The sequence below is a fragment of the Scyliorhinus canicula genome, chromosome 19 (genome assembly GCF_902713615.1).
Source record: "Scyliorhinus canicula chromosome 19, sScyCan1.1, whole genome shotgun sequence".
NCBI lineage: Eukaryota > Metazoa > Chordata > Chondrichthyes > Carcharhiniformes > Scyliorhinidae > Scyliorhinus > Scyliorhinus canicula.
Genome location: NC_052164.1, coordinates 96,616,726 through 96,639,118, shown reverse-complemented (window position 1 = coordinate 96,639,118; position 22,393 = coordinate 96,616,726). Strand labels below are relative to the sequence as shown.

Genomic DNA, 22,393 nt, shown 5'->3' with positions numbered 1-22,393 from the left:
CTGCAGGTTATGGCCAGAGCACAATTTAAAGCACATTTAGGAGACAATGACGGATTATTGCACTGTGAAATATTTTGGGATGGAGGTAAAATTTCTACCTTGGGCTGAATACCTCAAGGGTTGTGGCGACTGACCACTGCAGTTTTTTAAATGTAAAATACCAGTCAATAATCTGTGGTTCTAATCAAATCGCCAGCTTCAGACGGCACTTGATTGAAGGGCAAAGGACATTTGGACAAATATAAACCTCAATCCCCAATTTAAAAAAAAAAGAATTTAGAGTACCCAATTCATTTTTTCCACTTAAGGGGGCAATTTAGCGTGGCCAATTGACCTACCCTGTGTTGTGGGGGCGAAACCCATGCAAACACGGGAAGAATGTGCAAACTCCACACGGACAGTGACCCAGAGCCGGGATCGAACCTGGGACCTCGGCGCCGTGAGGCAGCAGTGCTAACCCCTGCGCCACTGTGCTGCCCCTACCCAATGCCCAACTGTTAAACTCTTTCCCTCTACCCTCATTTTTATATGTCACTTTTTTTAATGACACTTTAAGAAACTGATGGCGTGGTCCCTTTGATGGACGATTCTTCACAGAGCAAGTCAGCGCCCAAACCTGGGACTGGAGGGTGGCAGTTGGAGACAGGGCATTATTAGGAGTGGACTTGGGTAGTTGTGTTGTTGAAACCCTTCATGTACATAGATCTTAGTCAATAAATCCTTTAGTTCATCACTTGCCACATCGAGTCGCTTTGAGTTATTGCCAGAACAAACAAGCAGAGTTGCTTAGAGCTTCTCCAGAGATGTCTGCGAAGTCATGAGATGCAAATCGAAGGTGTGACCACACATTATTGGTACAATGCTATTAATCACAACACGGCAAGTTTGCAATTGCAATCCCAATCTAAATTTGGGCATCCATAGAGAAATAAAATTACACTAGTGTAACAGAAATTGGAGGCATGACGTTTTAGAGGTGCATGCAGACATAAAAATTAAATTTCTATCTCTCTGTTTTTACATTAAATGTACTATTTATCCTTCATTTAGGACTGAGAGAGGAATTTATTTGTTCAAAGGGTTGTGAATCTTTGGACTGTGAGCTCAGGTGTGGGGGCAGCATGGTAGCACAGGGGTTAGCACAGTTTTTCACAGCTCCAGGGTCCCAGGTTCGATTCCCGGCTTGGGCCACTGTCTGTGCGGAGTCTGCACGTTCTCCCCGTGTCTGCATGGGTTTCCTCCGGGTTCTCCGGTTTCCTCCCACAGTCCAAAGGTGTGCAGGTTAGGTGGATTGGCCAAGATAAATTACCCTTAGTGTCCAAAAAGGTTAGGAGGGGTTACTTAGTTACGGGGATGGGGTGGAGGTATGGCTTAAGTGGGATGCTCTTTCCGAGGGCTGGTGCAGACTCAATGGGCCGAATGGCCTCCTTCTGTACTGTAAATTCTATGATTCTATTGTTCAGTAAATTTTTGATATGGGATTAGTGGGGGAAGGTGAAGTTGAGTTTGAAGGTCAGCCGCAATCTCGTTGAATGGTGGAGCAGGCTCGAAGGGCCAAATGGCTGACCCCAGCTCCTGTTTCTTATATTCTGATATTCTGTTCATTTTCAGTATATTTTCCAGTGCTCATGATAAGGTCCTTCCCCACTCACCCCTCATACCACATCCGGCAGAGGCCCCCCCTGCTGGTTCTTGTTCATGGGTTACTTTGGACGGTAGCTAAGACCACATTAGTGGGGAACTGGAGTCACAGACCAGATCTGGACATCACGTTTCCTTTCCTTGGTATGAAATCCAAGGTATAAAAGGGAAAGTGACCGCATGGATATGAAGTTGGCTGAGTGACAGAGTGCAAAGGTGAAGGGTCATTTTTCAGACTGGAGGAAAATATGTAGTGGGATTCCCCCCCGGTACAGGGACCACTGCTTTTCTTCGGAACTAGATTTACTTGCACAATGTCAGAATTTGTAGATGACACAAAAATTGGAAGTATTGTGAATTGTGAGGAGGACCGATTTCAAGAAAATGAAGGCAGGAGCAATGCCTGGACGAATGGCAGATGAAATTTAATGCAGACAAGTATGAAGTGATGCATTTTTGTATAAAGAATAAGGAGGCAGGGCAGCACGGTGGCCTAGTGGTTAGCACAGCTGCCTCACAGCGCTAAGGTCCCAGGTTCGATCCCGGCTCTGGGTCACTGTCTGTGTGGAGTTTGCACATTCTCTCCGCTTCTGCGTGGGTTTCGCCCCCACAACCCAAGATATGCAGAGTTGGTGGATTGGCCACGCTAAATTGCCCCTTCATTGGAAAAAATAATGGGGTAATCTAAATTTAAAAACAAAAAAAAAATAAGGAGGCATAAAATATACCGGGTAGAGTTTTAAAGGTCATTCTCAGAAACAGAGAAATTGGAGTACGTGTGCTCAAAACGTTGAAGGTGTCAGGGCAGGTTGAGAAACTCGTTAATATGAGACCTGAGGTTTTATAAATCGAGGCATAGGAAATGCGTCATGTCGAACGTTTCTAAAACACTGGAATATTGGCCGGAGTTCTCCGGCTGTTCGCTGACAGCAGGATACTCTGGTCCCCCGCCCGTGGATTTCTCTGCGGTGAGGGCGTGGCTTCTATGGGAATTTCCATTGACAGCGGAGGGAACAGAGAATCCCGCCACCAGCAGACGGTGTGCTGCCTCCCGCTGCCGTGACGCACGCGGCTGGGGAATCCCGCCCATTGCGTCCGATTCTGGGCATTGCCTTTTAGGAAGGGTGAGAAGCCTCTTGAGAGGGCGCAGAAAAGATTTACCAGAACGGCTCCAGGAATGAGGGACTTCGGTCATGCGGTTAGATTGGAGAAAATTGAGTTGTTCTCCTTTGAGAAGAGAGGGTTGGGAAGAGATTTGGTCTGGATAGCGTTGGTAGAGAAACTGTTCCCATTGGCGGAAGGGTCAAAAACCAATGGACACCGATGTGAGGTATTTGCCAAAGAAACAGTGGTGAGATGCAGAATAACATTTTTATGCAGCGAGTGATTATTGCACTGTCTGGGGATTGTGGTGGAGGCATATTCAACAGTCGCTTACAAAGGGGAATTGGATAAGGAGAGGGGAATGGGACTGGCTGAACTGCCCTGGCAGTGATGCGGAAGCACAAGATTGGCTGAATGGCCTCATTCTGTGCTGTAACCAGTTTATGATACTATGGTCACACTTCTAAATGTATCAGTTTTGCTATAAAATGTTTTCGGGTCACTCTGAGGTGATTAAAGGTGCTCTGCAAATGCAAGGCATTTTCGACGACAAGGTTCACTTCTGAAGAATGGCCAATTGGGCAAGGTGCCAGGAGATAATTGGCACCGGGAGAGAGTCAGCCACTTCTACAAGAGAAACTATTTCAACAAAAGCATAAATAATTTGCATTGAGTGTTTTTTGTCTTGACGGTGAGTTTGGTTGCAGTGCTTTGAGGCTGAGGGTCATTATTGTGAGTGTTGCAATGTTAAACAAAGCAGATTAAGCTACACCGGACCCCCTTCCTGCCTCCCAGTCCCAACAGTTCCTTTGTGTCTCTGTTAGGATGAAGTTGAAGCATCTTGCCCTGTCCTGCCTTTTGCATGTTGGGACTTGTTTGTACCTTGTCTTTAATCTCACTCCTGCTTCTACACTCATTTCTTGATCAGCTTCACATCAGAAGATTATCGCTTTGGATTTGGATTTTTTTATTGTCACGTGTACCGAGGTACAGTGAAACGTATTTTTCTGCGAGCAGCTCAAACAGATCATTTAGTACATGAAAATAAAATAAAAAGAAAATATATAATAGGGCAACACAAGGTACACAATGTAAATACCTAGACACCGGCATCGGGTGAAGCACACAGGAGTGTAGTATTAATCAGGTCAGTCCATAAGGAAGTTCAGTCAGAAGTCTTACAACCCCAGGTTAAAGTCCAACAGGTTTGTTTCGAATCACTAGCTTTCGGAGCACTGCTCCTCCCTCAGGTGAAGGGTCGTTTAGATGTCTGGTAACAGCGGGGAAGAAGCTGTTTTTGAGTCTGTTTGTGCGTGTTCTCAGACTTTCGTATCTCCTCCCCGATGGAAGAAGTTGGGAGTGAGTAAGCCGGGTAGGAGGGTCTTTGATTATGCTGCCTTAATGTGATATTTAATAAAAGTGCTATAGCTTGTCTTTAAAACAGCTTCAAATCTGGACTTTAGATTGAGTGAACTGCCTTTAATTGAGCATTTTCAATAATGTTGGAATAGAGTTTACACAACGTCTCCTTTTTTAAAATAAATTTAGAGTACTCAATTATTATTTTTTCCCCAATTAAGGGGCAATTTAGCGCGGCCAATCCACCTACATTGCACATCTTTGGGTTGTGGGGGCTCAAACCCATGCAATTTTGTAAGTTTCTATGAGATCCCTTCTTCCTCTTCTAAACTCCAATGAAACTAATCCTAACCGATTTAATAATAATAATTTATTGTCACAATTAGGCTTACATTAACACTTCAGTGAAGTTACTGTGAAAAGCCCCGAGTCCCAACACTCTGGCACCTGTTCGGGTACACAGAGGGAGAATTGTCACAAGTATGAAGTTACTGTGACAAGCCCCTAGTTGCCACATTCCAGTGCCTGATGAATTTATAACATGGCCAAACAAGTTGTATATCAGCCTGTGGTTAGAGGGGGAGAATCTCCTGGTCAGTCACACTGAAGGAGCAATGGCAAACCACTGCAGGGAAAATTCAGAATGTCCAATTCACCTAACAAGCAAGTCTTTCAGGACTTGTGGGAGGAAACCGGAGCACCCGGAGGAAACCCACGCAGACACGGGGTGAATGTGCAGACTCCGCATAGTGACCCAAACCAGGAATCGAACCCGTGTCCCTGGCCCTGTAAAGCAACAGTGCTAACCACTGTGCTACCATGCTGCCCAACGTCATCTGTGATTATGGGTGGCAAGCTCCTGTAGTGGTTTGACATTGCTCCTTCAGAGCTGTTTTAAAGACAAGCTATAACACTTTGATTAAATATCACATTAAAGCAGGATGATCAAAGACCTCTCCCACCCGGCTTACTCACTCCCAACTTCTTCCATCCGGGCAGGAGATACAAAACTCTGAGAACACGCACGAACAGACTCAAAAACAGTTTCTTCCCCGCTGTTACCAGACTCCTAAACAACCCTTCACCTGAGGAAGGAGCAGTGCTCCGAAAGCTAGTGATTCGAAACAAACCTGCTGGACTTTAACTGGGGTAGTAAGACTTCTGACTGAACCTCCTTATGGACTGACCTGATTAATACTACACTCCTGTATGCTTGTGACAAAACAGATTATTATTCTTATGGTTGCTAACACCCACTTATGGCCTGGTAACTGAAGAGAGAGACTAATAGGGGCCAGGGAGGGGTTATTTTTATATATGCATTGTGGTGAATGTAATTCACACTGTATTGTATTGTATAGTATTATGTCCTCGTGGGCTCTGTCTGTGAGCCGTTGCGCAGCTCCGCCCATGGCCCCTCCCATTACCAGAAGTATAAAGTGCTGCAGCCGTGTGAGCCTGCCCTCAGTTCATCTGGTCGCAGGCAGGCTCAGTTGTAAGACTATTAAAACCACAGTTTACTTCCAATCGTGTTCGGAGTGAATTGATGGTCACATCATGCATTGTACAAAATCAAATGATGCTGTATAATCAATGATTAACAAATTTACCAACATTATTCAGCGCATCTATTGCATCATAGCAATAAAACATTACACCTAGCCCCTACTGAAAACATTGCAAGTGAGCTTGTTTTGACCAATGTGTACATTTAAAATGTTTACTCTTTAAAATGACCAACACACCTCCCCAGTGAACTTCACTACTGCAATGGAAGTCGGAATGGATAAAAATGGAAGTCCCTTTAAACAGGCCACTTTCCTGTTACTCTGCTTTGTAACTAACTACCCTGGCAGAGAATAATATTGTGTATTCACCCTGTTGAGTTGTTAATTTACAGCTAGAACACAAAGGGAATGTACTGGAATTATTCAGCAGGTCTGGCGGCGTCTGTGCAGAGTTAACGGCTGGGATTTCCCGCTGAATGGCGGGCTTTCTGGCGGTGGAGGCAGCCAATCAGTGGCCTGCTTGGTATTTCCAGCATTCTCTGCTTTTATTTCATATTTCTGGCATCTGCAGTATTTTGCTTTTATTTTGTTCATTAACAGCTCCGGGATTTAGTTCTGATGGAATGGCCTGAGCACGGTCCAGGAAGAATAGACTTTCAAAAGAGACCCACTGCAGAATTAACCCGTTGTTAGCTGCAAATTCCTCTGAGAAGAATCCAGTTTGTGTATTTAAAATCATAGAATCATAGAATTTACAGTGCAAAGGGAAGCCATTCGGCCCATCAAGTCTGCGCCGGCCCTTGGAAAGAGCACCCACCCAAGCACTCCAGCCTATCCCCGTAACCCCAACCAACTTTTTTGGACACCAAGGGCCAATTCAGCATGGTCAATCCACCTAACCTGCACAACTTTGGGCTGTGGGAGGAAACCGGAGCACCCGGAGGAAACCCACGCAGACACGGGGAGAACGTGCAGACTCTGCACAGATAGTGACCCAAGCCGGGAATCGAACCTGGGACCCTGGAGCTGTGAAGCAACTGTGCTAACCACTGTGCTACCGTGCTGCCCTCACTCGTGATGTTCTGACTCTCTATCCTGGCCTCTTTTGCATTGTTATTATGGCTTTCTGCCTCAAATTTGCATTGCAATCTGTTTGTTCTGCACTGTTAACATCTGGTCTGAATACAATAGTAATTTCACAGCATGCCCTTGTCCCCATGCAAATCCTCGGATTCATTCACTTCTTTTGGGAGCTTGGGGAATGGGTATATGTTTTACATACAGATAGCGAGGCCTTCTGCACTGTCTGAGAGGGTGGTGGAGACAGATTCAGCTGTAACTTTCCAAATGGAACTGGATAAATGCACAATGGAGAATATTTACAGAGCTCTTCTCTCTAGAGAGAGAGAGATTAACTGGGTAACCCTTTCAAAGAGCCGGCATGGTCACTGTGGGCCGAATGGCCTTCTTCAGTGCTGTATCATGCCAACATTCTGCTCGCGTGCAGTGAAATTTTGTTTAAATGAATTCACAGACGCACAATTGACTGTTCCCATGAACCAAATGGCCAGCAGAGGGAGTCCACACACACCAGTCGCGAATGAGAAACTTTTTGAAAACTTTCTAACTTCTGTTTGGTCACCAGGTCAAGACCATCAGTCGACACTCAGCTAAGCTTTCCTATTTTAGTGGGCCTTTGAAATTCGGTGCCTTTAATAAACATATATATATACATCATTCTTAAATAAATATGTGGTTAATTCTTGCCTTTGCCACGTTATTGAGGCTGATTTCTGGGTGATTTGGGGGCAGGTCACTCACAACTCCACCCTGCACGGAGCTGTATCAGTGATAGTTACATTCTGATGATCTCTGTTTCTAACGTTGGTTTCCTTTCGAATAAGTCGGGGGGGGGGGGGGGGGGGGGGGATGTTTCACCTGATCGCTTCTTTTGTCAAATGTTTACCCTGCCCTGTGAACACCCACCACCATCACCACCTGTCCAATTGCTCTGAAATCCGGGCCATTTAAAATGAACGTCTCCCAAATAAAAAACAGGTACCCTTCCCCCGCAACCCTCGGTTCACGATCTTTGGCCCCAGCCGAATTTGGGGAGTCGCCTTTGCCTTTCATGGTCTTTGCTGGTGGCAAATCCTCTTTCGTTCTCGGATTCATACGCTTGCTATTAATGACGATTCCAATCCCATTTAACTTTGGACAATCTGACAGTGTGAGTTGGTACGGATTCGCTGTCATAGAAAACAGTGTTAAAATCCTGATGGGTTTCAAGCTGGGAGTGTGCAGCCAGGGTGCTGTGTGTGTGTGTGTGTAGCTAACGAATTTCTCTACCTTGTCAGTTTTTTCCTAACCCAATTCTCATTGCTCCCTTACAGAGGGTGCATTGTGCAAAAATTTCGCATGTTATTTGATTTTTTTGTGTGGATATAATCAGAAGATGTGTGTGTGTTGTCAGATGGGGCACACACAGTCTGTGCTGTAGCTGTCGTGTGTGTGTGTGTGTAGTGTTATCTCCAGATTTCTGTAAGCTGGGCGGGGCGATATGGTTCTTCCCACCTTGCCGGCTGAAGCTGGGCTTTGGGAAACCGCTGCTGCCTGTCACCTCGCAGACTCCAGCAACCAAAGCGAGGAATCAGAGCTCTCTTTCTCTCCACCACACTGAGATATAAGACACACACACACAGGGAAATAGGTGCTGTTTATGGCATGTGGCTGATTACTTTAATCCTGCTGTATTCTTTAACTCGAGGTATGTCCAATATCTTTTCAAACGGCTGAAATAATAATGCAACTAGATTTGTGTAATTGCTGTTTAAGAGACGCAACAAATATGGATCTGTCCTGTTGATTAGAATCTTTAAGACAATTGTTCTGTTTGACGCCAGGAAAAAAAAATCTAGATAAGATTCCGGGGTGGGGAGATTTGGGTTGATAATTATTTTTAAAATGAGTTTTGGATATGGAGCACATACTATACAAGCTGTGTTCCGCTGACATATCTTCAGAATGTTAACCAGACCCAAGTATTTTACACCATTGACTTTTGACATTGGCGATTTAGGGCTGATTGTATCGATTTGGAAACGGAAAGTAACATGTGTAATGTAGCGACCGGGTACAGATTTCATTTAACATCAGTCAGAATGTTACAATTAAACCATTGCCTCTTGCCATTATCACAAGGGCATGGTATCGATAGCGGCATCAGTTTGGCTGGGTGGGGGGGGGGGGGGGGGGGGGGGGGGGGGGTAGTGAAATAGATGCATCGGGTTTTAAAATTTCATTCGTGTGCATGGAGATTGAATGGAATGAATTTCACTCGAATCGCCCTGTCGTGTTATACCCCCACCCCCCCCTCCTGATTGTGTTCCCTGTTAAAGAGTGAAGAGCTGGGTGGTCAGGGTCCTGGGCAGACTTTGTTACCCCACTTACCCCCTTCACCACCCCCCCTTGTCTCCTCCCCTCTCCCCTCCCCCTTCTCCCCCTCCCCTTGTCCCCTCTCCCCCTCCCCTTGTCCCCTCTCACCCTGTCCCCTCACCCCCTCCCCTTGTCCCCTTTCCCCCGTCCCTTCTCCCTCGTCCCCTTGTCCCCTCCTCCCCTTGTCCCCTTGTCCCCTCCTCCCCTTGTCCCCACCCCTCCCCTTGTCCCCTCTCCCCCTCCCCTTGTCCCCTCGTCCTCTCCTTCTCCCCTTGTCCCCTCCTCTCCTTGTCCCCTCACCCCCTCCCCTCACCCCCTCCCCTTGTCCCCTCTCCTCTTGTCCCCTCACCCCCTCCCCTCACCCCCTCCCCTCACCCTCTCCCCTTGTCCCCTCACCCCCTCCCCTTGTCCCCTTTCCCCCGTCCCTTCTCCCTCGTCCCTTTGTCCCCTCCTCCCCGTGTCCCCACCCCTCCCCTTGTCCCCTCCCCCCTCCCCTTGTCCCCTCGTCCTCTCCTTCTCCCCTCTCCCCTTGTCCCCTCACCCCCTCCCCTTGTCCCCTCACCCCCTCCCCTTGTCCCCTCACCCCCTCCCCTTGTCCTGTCACCCCTCCCCTTGTCCCCTCACCCCCTCCCCTTGTCCCCTCCTCCCCTTGTCCCCTCACCCCCTCCCCTTGTCCTGTCACCCCTCCCCTTGTCCCCTCACCCCCTTGTCCCCTCACCCCCTCCCCTTGTCCCGTCGCCCCTCCCCTTGTCCCCTCACCCCCTCCCCTTGTCCCGTCACCCCTCCCCTTGTCCCCTCACCCCTTGTCCCCTCACCCCTTCTCCCCTTGTCCCCTCACCCCCTCCCCTTGTCGCCTCTCCCTTCTCCAGCCTGAGCCGGAGGAGGGGGGGGGGGATTCTCCTGTGAAGTTGCCTCCGGTAATATTACCTTCGGTGCCCCCCCCCCGGCTCTCCCCCCCCCCCCCCCCCGGCTCTCCCCCCCCCCCCGGCTCTCCCCCCCCCCCCCGGCTCTCCCCCCCCCCCCCGCTCTCCCCCCCCCCCCCGGCTCTCTCCCCCCCCCCCCCCCCCGGCTCTCTCCCCCCCCCCCGGCTCTCTCCCCCCCCCCCCCGGCTCTCTCCCCCCCCCCCCCCCCCCCCCCCGGCTCTCTCCCCCCCCCCCCCCCCCCCCGGCTCCAGCGCCCTTTTGCTTTTGGGCCAAGCGAGGTTGTTGCCGAGAGCCCGGTCTGCAAAGTGTCAGCCGAGGTGGGGAATGTAACCGGCCTGAAATCAAACAGCAAATGCCTCCTGAGTTATTCGGAATTGCCGCAACGTGCTGAGCAATGGAAATATTTGCACCCTCTCTGCCCGGGAGAGTCCAGGGCTGCATCGGGAGAGGATTAAACAATGCCAGCGCTTTGCAGAGCACCGTTCAAATGATGTTTATCTCCTTGTTAAAATCTCCAGACATATCTGACCCCCCAGCTTTGTTCCATTGGGTAGAATTGACACCAGATGGAATATGGGGGGGGGGGGGGTAGATGGATACATTTTACTTCCCGAACCCCCTTTGTGAAAGTCATGCAATTGGATTAGATTCATCAGGCGTTCGATCTGAAGTGTGTCACCAATCACAGAGCTTTCACAATCAGTACAGTCCTTATCTCCGTATCATTTGACAGGCGTATTCCTTAAAAATAACTTACCCCCCCCCCTCACCACCACACCCCCCCCCCCCCCCCCCCCGAAAAAAAACCTTCACTTTCACTTTGAGGAAATACAGTAATATATATTTACAAACAAGTGAAATTGACTGGAATATTTGCTCCTGTTCTTTGTTTCAGCCCCCCCCCCCCCACACACACTCACTCACACAAGACTGTGACCCCCCTCCTCCCCAAGACTGTGACACCCCCCCCCCCCCTCTCAGTCATTGTCCACCTTGCCCCTTTCACACTGAAACTATCCAGGGCAATGTGCCCACACGTGCAGTGTGGCATCAGCCAGTTTCGCGGCAGCTGCTGGGAGGTAACCCCACATTGGGCTGGAAATAACAAGCCTCCGCCGCCCCCATCCCAGGTGACAGGTTGAGATCGATAGCGAAAAAAAAATGATTGATTTCTTTTTGTTTTTAAGAAACTGAAGTGACCGCCCCCCTCCCCCCGGTGAGAATGTGTCACGGTTCGTACAGTCAGATGTGAAATGGGTAAATCCCTCATTCTCACCAAAACCCCCACCAGTGTGTTCCTCAGTAAATTCACTGTTCAATGTATAAATTATAAATGTGGGTTTCTGCTCCAGTTCCATTTTATACCGAATTTCTTATTGATCCGAATGTAAAATTGACTCAATTCCAAGTGATTCAGGTCTCAGGGTGGGGAGGAGGGGGAGGGGGAAGCTGGGGGGGGGGGGGGGGGGATTGGACATGAGTACATATTGAATCAAGTATAATTTCTTTCCATTTTTAAAATGCTTTATGGGTTGTGGGTGTCACTTGCAAAGTCAGCATTTATTGTCCGTCCCTCATTGCCCTTGTACCAGTGGCTCACTGGACCATTTCAGGAGGCAGTAAAGGGCAAAACATTGGGTCGAGAGTCAGATATTGGGCCAGACAGGGTGAGCAGGGCAGATTTCCTTCCTATCAATGAATGGGCTTTTACCACAATCGATGGTGGTTTCATAGTCACCATTACTGAAGGTAGCTTTTGATTCCAGCTTTTATTTGTTAATTAATTGCGTTTAAATCTCGCCAGCTGCCATGCTGGGATTTGAACCTGTCTCCCAGGAGCATTGAGCTGCGCCTCTGGATTACGAGTTCAGTGACATAACTGCGTACATCAATGCTACAACACACCTCCTCACTCCCTCTCCCTGCCCACACCTGCCACCACCACCAAAGTGGCTTACTTTACAGTAGTTATCCCACTTTCCACTGTTCAGCCACTGGAGTTCAAATGGTGTAAACTCTGTGATCCACCATTAAATGTTTCAAATGTAAAACTACCTTTTTTAAAATAATAATGATTGTTCCAATTAAATGCACCACTTTGAGAAGTATATAAAGTACTGAATGATGGATAATCAATGGCCTCAATTAAACTATCCCTTTGTAAACAGTAGGTTTAAAAGGCTGCTCTTAAACACACATATATATCACAAGGGCAGCATGGTGGCACAGTGTGCCAGCACCAGGGACCTGGGTTCGATTCCGGCCTCGGGTGACTGTGTGGAGTTTGCACATTCTCCCCATGTCTGCATGGGTTTCCTCTGGGAGCTCCGGTTTCCTCCCACAGCCCAAAGATGTGCAGGTTAGGTAGATTGGTCACGCTAAATTGCCCCTTAGTGTCCAAAGGTTAGGTGTGGATACGGGGATAGGGCGGGTATGTGGGCCTGGGTAGTGTGCTCTTTCGGAGGGTCAGTACAGACTTGGTGGGCTGAATGGCCTTCTTCTGCTCTGTAGGGATTCTATGATTCTGTGAAGAAGGAGCAAGATGGAGTTTGTGCAAATCAGCATCTATAGTTTTACCTGATTTACAATGAACTGGGGAGATGGTTATAATAGTTAAACACGGGCAGCACGGTGGCACAGTGGGTTAGCCCTGTTGCCTCACGGCGCTGGGGTCCCAGGTTCGATCCCGGCTCTGGGTCACTGTCCGTGTGGAGTTTGCACATTCTCCCCGTGTTTGCGTGGGTTTCGCCCCCACAACCCAAAGATGATGTGCAGGTTAGGTGGATTGGCCACGCTAAATTGCCCCTTAATTGGAAAAAATGAATTGGGTACTCTAAAAATTAAAAAAAGAAAAAAAATAATAGTTAAACACATAGACCAAAAAATCCTCCCCTCCACCAAATATTTATTGATTCAAATGTTTTTCTGTGCATTGTATTTTTCCGACCAGTTGGTTCACAGACCCTGGGGATGAAAAAACAGAGCTTGCTGATTCCCCCTGGGGAATCCCGTTCTGGTAGATAATTGAATGGAGGACTTTCCGACCGTCTTTCCCTCCATTGATGTTCCTGTTTAGAAATATAGCAACAAACCAGTGTGATGTAAACCGATAGTCATCTGGAAATTCATCACAGATCCTCTCTTATGTACGGCACTTGAATTAATTTCATTACGAACTAGGCGAGAATCAACATGCTTGTTTCTTTGCTGAGAAAGATTAATTTTATTTTTGGATACGGCATAATGGTAAATATTATGTTGTTTGGGATCAAGAGTTGGTATGGAAGTGTCTGGGATGTGAGGGAGGTGAAATAATGGAATCTAGTGGAAACATTGAAGCTGAAATCCTATGGGCTAATTTCCACACCTTGTGTGACCAACCTAAGAACGCTGAAGCACGCAAACAAATCACAAAGGGGAAGTGAAGCCTAGTGGTGAAATATTTTTCCAACAGAAAAAGACTCAACACCATAGAAAAATCATAAATATTTTTTAAAAAATAATTCCTCCGGGTTTTGCTGACACGGTTGGTATATTTTACCCATTCCTCATTTTCCTGGTTTGCGGACTGTGCTGTGAAAGTGCAATTGCCGGTTTCAAGTGCAACCGCGTGGCTGGCTAAGTCACCAGAGGGGAATAAAAGCAAATTTCTGCGGATAAGACCATAAGACATAGGAGCAGAATTAGGCCACTCGGCCCATCGAGTCTGCTCCGACATTCAATCATGGCTGATATTTTTCTCATCCCCATTCTCCTGCCTTCTCCCCATAACCCCTGATCCCCTTATTAATCAAGAGCCTATCTATCGTCATTTTGTTTTAATTTAGAGTATCCAATAATTTTTTTCCAATTAAAGAGCAATTTAGCATGTCCAATCCACCTACCCTGCACATCTTTGGGTTGTGGGGGTGAAACCCATGCAAACATGGGGAGAATGTGCAAACTCCACACGGACAGTGACCCAGAGGCGGGATCAAACCTGGGACCTCAGGGCCGTAGGAAGCAGTGCTAACCACTGTGCCACGGTGCCACCCCATTCTATCATGTCTTAAAGGCACTCAGTAATTTGGCCTCCACAGCCTTCTGCGGCAAAGAGTTCCACAGATTCACCACCCTCCTCATCTCTGTTTTAATGGATTGTCCCTTTTGTCTGAAATGGTGTCCTCTGGTTCTAGTTTTTCCTACAAGTGGAAACATCCTCTCCACGTTCACTCTATCCAGACCTCGCAGTATCCTGTAAGTTTCAATAAGATCCCCCCTTATCCTTTTAAACTCCAAACGAGTACAGACCCAGAGTCCTCAAGCGTTCCTCAGACGACAAGATGTTCATCCTGGAATCTGAAAGAGAAACAGAAAATATTGGACAATCTCAGCAGGTCTGACAGCCTCTGTAGAGAGAAGTGAACCAACGGTTCGAGTCTGAAAGACTGTTTGCCGGAGGAATGTTGAGATTGAACCATGCTGGTGCGGGATTGGCATCTCGGAATGGCCAGTCTGTGTCAGGACGACAGGTTTCGTTCCCTAAAGGAGAATAATTAAAATTGAGATGTTACGACGATCATGGACACTGTTATCGATACCAGTGTTTATTTAAATTGAATTAAGGACGGCATGTGGCACAGTGGATTAGCACTGGAACTGCGGCGCTGAGGACCCAGGTTCAAATCCCGGCCCTGGGTCACTGTCCGTGTGGAGTTTGCACATTCTCCCCATACCTGCATGGGTTTCACCCCCCCAACCCAAAGACGTGCAGGGTAGGTGGATTGGCCGTGCTAAATTGCCCCTTAATTGGAAAAATAAATAAATAATTGGATATTCTAAATTTATAAAAAAAATTGAATTCAAGTTCTGAAACGTTAATGGTGGAGCCCGGAACACATGTTTCCTGGGTTAGGCCTCTGAATCACTAGCCCAGTAACATAGTCACTACAGCATATTCTGTGCTGGTGTTTCTTATTTACTGTTTTGTCCAATATGAGGTTTGTTGTGCTAGAGGTCTATAAAGATCTAATGCACTTGCCTCAATTGAGGAGAAATTCTAAATCTTAATGCCATGGTATGTTAGAATGCAACTAGACACACATGCAAACTAATAGGATCATTGGCGTAAACTACATGGCTCCGAGGCTCCATCCCATTTATCTCAACAGTCCTTGAAGCAAAAGTATTGGATACTCTTGCTGTCTACCTGCACTTGTGTTGTGCTGCTCCTGTGCTTATCAAAGAGGAAATATTTTCAGGAGCAGCTGGACCAAGAGCGGGTTGAAGTGCAAGACGTTTGGAGGTCGGGTCAGCACTGCCAACTCAGTGGGTTTTGGGGCAGCACAGTGGCTCAGTGGGTTAGCCCTGCTGCCTCACGGCGCCGAGGTCCCAGATTCGATCCCTGCTCTGGGTCACTCTCCGTGTGCAGTTTGCACATTCTCCCCGTGTTTGCGTGGGTTTCACCCCCACAACCCAAAAGATGTGCAGGGTAAGTGGTTTGGCCACGCTAAATTGCCCCTTAATTGGAAAAAGTAATTGGGTACTCTAAACTTCAATTTTTATAAAAAGGTATGGGTTGGGCTAACTAGTGAGCTAAAAGAACTGGAGCCTTGCGAGACCTGGAGAAGCAGGCAGGGCTGTTGAAGCTGATTCACTGGAGCTTGGGGAGCTAGTTTAATTTGGAAGTGATGGAATTAGTTCCTTCTCTGATTTTCTGTTCAAAGTTACTTTCAGTACCTTCAGTTGATGTCTCCGCATTTAGGTGGCCTATTTTGGTATATTATAGAATCATGGAATCCCTAAAGTGCAGAAGGAGGCCATTCAGCCCATAGAGCCTGCACCGACCCTCTGAAAGAACACTCTACCTAGGCCTGCTCCCCTTCCCTATCCCCATAACCACGACCAACCTTTGGACGCTGAGGGGTAATTTAGCATGGTCAATCCACCTAACCGGCCATCTTCTCCTGGGCCCTCCCATCAGTGGGTGGGTGAACCAGCTTCTGTCAGCCCTGATTTCATTGGTAGATAAACAAGGTAGATCCACCTGGAAGGTGTTCCTTGGAGGAAAGATGGACACAAGAATGATAACTATTTTAAACAAGTTGGAAGGACAGGTGAATAATGCCCATATCATTAAAGGATATTATTTCTCTTTGTAAAGATCTAAGCTCATTTGTTTAGGTTTACCTGTTTAGAGGCCGTGATGGTTTGAGAATTTGGGTGCACTGGGTCCTCGGTGAGACAGCAGTGCTAACCACTGCGCCACTGTGCTGCCCTCAACTGCAAATTCATAATAGTTTTTTCTGATCTGCTATGGAATCCATCCAACAATATAATAATAATCGTATTATTGTCACAAGTAGGCTTACATTAGCACTGCAATAAAGTTACTGTGAAAAGTCCCTCGTCGCCACACTCTGGCACCTGTTCGGGTACACAGAGAGAGAATTTAGAATGTCCAATTCACCTAACAAGTCTTTTGGGACTTGTGGGAGGAAACTGGAGCACCCGGAGGAAACCCTTGCAAACACAGGAAGAACATGCAGACTCCGCACAGACAGTGACTCAAGCGGGAATCGAACCAGGGCCGCTGTGAAGCAACAGTGCTAACCACTGTGCTACCGTGCCACCCTACCATATTGCCCCAATATGAATGGGGCAATTGTGTAAGAACTAGACCCCTGAGCAAAGTTGCGGCACCCGACTCTCACCATGGTGATTGCGTTTATAAATACCCTTGAAGAATAATATGTAAGGGTCAGACCCTGGGTCCTCAGTATTTGTGCAAGGAAGGCTCGCGTTATGTATTTCACAGTTAGTAATGATAATAATGTCTTAATAAGAGGTCTTATGAACCACTAGATCATTCAAGAAGTTGATAGAGAAACAATTTCCTAGGTGGGAGAATCTTTAAATTTAGAGCTAGGCCATCCATCAGTGATGCTAGGAAAGACTTCTTCACACCAAGAGAAATCTGGAACTCTCTCTCCCAATAAAGCTGTAGATGCTGGGGACAAGGTGTGGAGGTGATGGGGATGGGTGGGAGTGTTGTTGGGCCTGATGTAAATTTCAAAACCGAGATTGATGTATTTTTGTTTGGCAAGGACATTAAGGGTTGTGGAACGAAGGTGGCTGGTTGTTGCACAATCTAATTGAATGGTGGAACAGTCTCAAAGGGTTGAATGGCTTACTCTTGTTCCTCTGTTCTTATCTAGCATTCAAATTCTCACTGCTTCCTGGCAAATCTAAATGAGTAAACACAGAGTGCTCTGGTAAAATAAATCACACATATTCATGATAATTGTCTCTTCAGTTACCATTTGTGGGTTGGTTTCCCTACATCAATAATCTATGCTTATAGAGCAGACCATACCTGTATCAATGCAAGTAGTCTGAGATGCAAGTCCATAGTCCAATGACTTATGGCTGAAATGGAAGCTCGTGGGACATTAGATAAAGTTGTAAATTGGATTTTTAATTGGATAGATAATGGAAAACAGAAGGTAGTTATTATTGATAAAGATTCTAATTGGACTGCTGCGATTGACAGAGTCCCACAGGGATTCCGAGCCCTTGTTGTGCATAACAGGGACTTTGCTGGGGGTTATTGCAATTGGAATGTTTGTGAATTACAATAAGTGCTGTGGGAAAGTGAAACTTTTGACGAAAATGGCGCAGTGACATTGTTCAAGAGAAATTCAGAGGCACTGAATGACTGGGTGGATGAATGGAGAGTGTCATTTAATATTGAGAAATGTAAGGTAATTCAATTTTTTTAAACATAAATTTAGAGCACCCAATTAATATTTTCCAATTCAGGGGCAATTTAGCATAGCCAATCCACCTGCCCTGCGCATCTTTGGGTTGTGTGGGCGAAACCCATGCAAACACGGGGAGAATGTGCAAACTCCACACGGACAGTGACCCAGAGCTGGGATCGAACCTGGGACCTCAGTGCCGCGAGGCAGCAGGGCTAACCACTGTGCCACCGTGCTGCCCCTATAAGGTAATTCATAAGGCAAGTCGAGTTAGGGTGTGTTGCCCAAATATTGAAACCATTGTGCTGCATCCCAGTAGTTGGCCCAGCTAATATAAAATCAGAGTAGATGTTTATTCTACATAGATACCCCGATGAGGCCATGCTACAATTGTGAGTCATGAAAGGAGATGAGAAAGTGTAGTCCAAACAATTTATTTAAAATTCCTAAAGCAAAGGACATGGCATTATTTTCACGCTGGGTGTCATTGTAATATAAATAAACTAACTACGAATTGGTTGGAATTTGAGTATCTTCTTTTGAAGATAAGTTAATATGGAAATACACTTGGCAGCTCCAGCAGTGAATGTGGATCTATTTTTTAAAAAGGTGAAAAGTCATTTAATTCAACAAGATTCAAAGGGATATAATCTTGGTAACTGGGTATTTGGATCAATAGTATATTCACTGGTTTAGGAGATGAATCAAAATGAATAGCTTTTTGAAAAAAATGATGTGTCACCAAGGCTAGGGGTGCCAATGCTTTGGATGGCCTAGTTTGCTTCAGAGTAAAGCTTACTTTACTCTGCCTGAACCGTTTGTCAAAGCACCAAATTCAGGATAATACTGTACAGAGTAAATGTGTCATTTTGTTCATTTACTGTACCAGTCATTCTGTGGTCCCTGGATTTGTGATTGTCACATAATGGGTGGTTTTGACTCCTCGCCCACTCAGACCTTGATCAAGACCATTCCAAGGCATTCTCAGCAATCTTGTTCCTGTATTCTTGAAGACATGCAGCACGGTAGCATTGTGGATAGCACAATTGCTTCACAGCTCCAGGGTCCCAGGTTCGATTCCGGCTTGGGTCACTGTCTGTGCGGAGTCTGCACATCCTCCCCGTGTGTGCGTGGGTTTCCTCCGGGTGCTCCGGTTTCCTCCCACAGTCCAAAGATGTGCAGGTTAGGTGGATTGGCCATGATAAATTGCTATTAGTGTCCAAAATTGCCCTTAGTGTTGGGTGGGGTTACTGGGTTATGGGGATAGGGTGGAGGTGTTGACCTTGGGTAGGGTGCTCTTTCCAAGAGCCGGTGCAGACTCGATGGGCCGAATGGCCTCCTTCTGCACTGTAAATTATATGATAATCTATGATTAATCTAGGACAAAGGTTCGGCACAACATCGTGGGCCGAAGGGCCTGTTCTGTGCTGTATTTTTAAAAATAATAATAATAATCCTGATGTGAAAGCTCATTACTAATGATAACGGACACAAACTAAATTTAAGAATGAAATTAAATTGATGGAGTCTTCCTTGTTTATAGTTTTTGCGCATTAGGAAATGGTGATGGCTGGTAGTGTAGTGAGTTGCAACATGCGAACTTGGTTCATTCCAGCCCCTGCTGACTTGCTTCAAATATCCAAAACGCAATGAGCAGGTTCAGTCTCAACCCAATCCACAGTTTTCCCAAGGTGTCCTCATTAAAATAGTCACTAAATTTGCAACTAAACTGGCAGTTATTATGGGCTTGATTTTGGATCAGAAATTTGGTCAAGACATTGCCTACTAAAGTTTGAGGTGAATATTCACAGTTAGTGATTCAGCCATTGGAGCTCAAGCTGTGATTGCAACCTCTGGTTTTGGACTTTATGAGCAGTGGACAGGTAGACTTGAACATGCATTGAACTGGAAAGAGAGGGTTGGATTTTTCATTGTTATTGGCAGAGCACAGAAGTAGCTCTGTCATTCTGACATATCTTCTCCTGAACATTGACTCTGGAAATGTGAGTATGTTCTTTTATCCAATATCCAACATCTGCTGTGAGCTCATCCTTCTACCGCCACATCCACCGCCTCTCCTCTATAAACTATCATATACAGTAATGGGGCCGGTTTAGCTCAGTTGACTGGTCAGCTGGTTTGTGATGCAGAGCGACACCAGCAGCGCGGGTTCAATTCCCGTGCCAGCTGAGGTTATTCATGAAGGCTCCACCTTCTTAACATTGCCCCTCACCTAATGTGTGGTGACCATCAGGTTAAACCACCACCAGTCAGCTCTCTCCTTGTCAAAGGGGAAAGTAGCCTATGGTCATCTGCGACTATGGTGACTTTACTAACTTACTTACCATGTGATACTGACTTTCAGAGAATGTCTGCGAGACATGGCACAAGGGTATGGATCTTCGACATGAGGCTGCCCAGTAAATGGTTCCATATTGCTTCCTTGCAAATCTGAATTTGATGCCCATTTTTGAATTTGCAGAGATGCAAGCATTGAAGCAAGGAAACTTTGACAAGATACTTTGAAATGCACATTAAGCACGATTTGCTCGGTTATCCACAGTGGTCTTCAAAAGTGCACTGGCTGGTGTGAACTGGCATTTCAGTATGAAGATTTATATGAAGAAAACAGATGCCCACAGAGATCCCACTGATTGGTATTTTTTTAACTTCTGATGTTTTGCAGTTGGAGTATATTGCAGAATTGGAGCATCTCTCTGCTGTCCTCTCTGTTGGGGAGTTGCAGTAAAGTTAGTTTAGTAATGACTGCCTACGGGTAGCACAGTGACGCAGTGGTTAGCTCTTCTGCCTCACGGCGCCGAGGTCCCAGATTCGATCCCGGCTCTGGGTCACTGTCCGTGTGGAGTTTGCACATTCTCACCGTGTTTGTGTGGGTTTCGCCCCCACAACCCAAAAGATGTGCAGGGTAGGTGGATTGGTCACGCTAAATTGCCCCTTAATAAATAAATAATAATGGCTGTCTACAGTTGAGCATGTGTTAGCCTTACTCAATGCAATACATAAGTGAAACAAGGTTGGGATGTAATTTTCTTTTACACTTCAGTTGAGAAATTAAGGACAGAAGACATGGTGAAACATTTTGAGAGCTCCAACGGAGGACTTTGAGGAAGTTTGAGCAATTTGAAAGAATGCTCCATGTGTACATTGTGTTCAGGTACATGGTAAGTTAGCACAGTGTGTAATTGGGAAAATGGCATTGGATGCATTGAACAAAGAGGACTGGTGTAATTACAAACTAAGGTTCCACATTTGGCTGAAAGCGAATACAATAGGAGATGAGGATAAAGTAAATGTTCTCCTCACTGTACTGGAGCCTTTGAGGTGATGTTGAATGTAAACTGTCCCTGATTCGCCAGTAATATCAATTATTCTGAAATTAGTGAGATTCAGGACTCATAGTTTGGCACGGCTAACAATGTGTTTGTGTTGAGAGTTGCATTTCCATCTTCCAACGGCTCTCCACTATTGTCCAGCTGGGTGGAGCTGTGCTTGCCTAGTTTTATCGTTATCTATCGATTCGTAGCCTGAGAGTCATCCACAATGATTTGATTTTGATTTGATTTATTATTGTCACATGTATTAGTATACAGTGAAAAGTATTGTTTCTTGCATGCTGTACAGACAATGCATACCGTACATAGGGAAGGAAGGAGAGACTGCAGAATATAATGTTACAGTTATAGCAAGGTGTAGAGAAAAGATCAACTTAATACGAGGTAGGACCATTCAAAAGTCTGATGGCAGCAGGGAAGAAGCTGTTCTTGAGTCAGTTGGTACGTGACCTCAAACTTTGGTACCTTTTTCCTAATGGAAGAAGGTGGAAGAGAGTATATCCGGGGTGCGTAGGTCCTTAGTTATGCTGGCTGCCTTTCCAAGGCAGTGGGAATTGTAGACAGAGTCAATGGATGGGAGACTGGTTTGCGTGATGGATTGGCCGACATTCCCGACCTTTTGTAGTTTTGTGTGGTCTTGGGCAGAGCAGGTGCCAGACCAAGCTGTGATATAACCAGAAAGAATGCTTTCAATGGTGCATCTGTAGAAGTTGGTGAGATGCCAAATTTCCTTAGTCTTCTGAGAAAGTACAGTCGTTGGTGGGCTTTCCTAACTATAGTGTCAGCATGAGGAGACCAGGACAGGTTGTTGCTGATCTGGACACCTAAAAACTTGAAGCTCTCGACCCTTTCTACTTTGTTCCCATTGATGTAGACAGGGGCATGTTCTCCACTACACTTCCTGAAGTTGATGACAATCTCCTTCATTTTGTTGACATTGAGGGAGAGATTATTGTCGTCGCACCAGTTCACCAGATTCTCTATCTCATTCCTGTATTCTGTCTCATCATTGTTTGAAATTCGACCCACCACGGTAGTGTCATCAGCAAATTTGAAAATCGAATTGAAGGGGAATTTGGCCACACAATCATAGGTGTATAAGGAGTATAGTAGGGGCTGAGGACATAGCCTTGTGGGGCACCGGTGTTGAGGATGATCGTGGAGGAGGTGTTGTTGCCTATCCTTACTAATTGTGGCCTGTGGGTTAGAAAGTTCAGGATCCAATTGCAGAGGGAGGAGCCGAGGTCAAGGCCACAGAGTTTGGAGATCAGTTTCGTAGGAATGATGGTGTTGAAGGCTGAGCTGTAGTCGATAAATAGGAGTCTGACATA

At 46.3% G+C, this 22,393-nt stretch overlaps 1 protein-coding gene across 1 annotated transcript in view; it reads left to right on the top strand.

Annotated features, from left to right (window-relative positions):
* Positions 1–8,211: 8,211 nt before the first annotated feature.
* Positions 8,212–22,393, top strand: part of LOC119954158 (Down syndrome cell adhesion molecule-like protein 1 homolog) — a 636,717-nt gene continuing 622,535 nt past the window's right edge. The window contains exon 1 of the mRNA XM_038779115.1: positions 8,212–8,379. Within this exon, the coding sequence (XP_038635043.1) occupies positions 8,337–8,379 (43 nt within the window). The 5' untranslated portion in view covers positions 8,212–8,336. The remainder of the gene's footprint in view (positions 8,380–22,393) is intronic.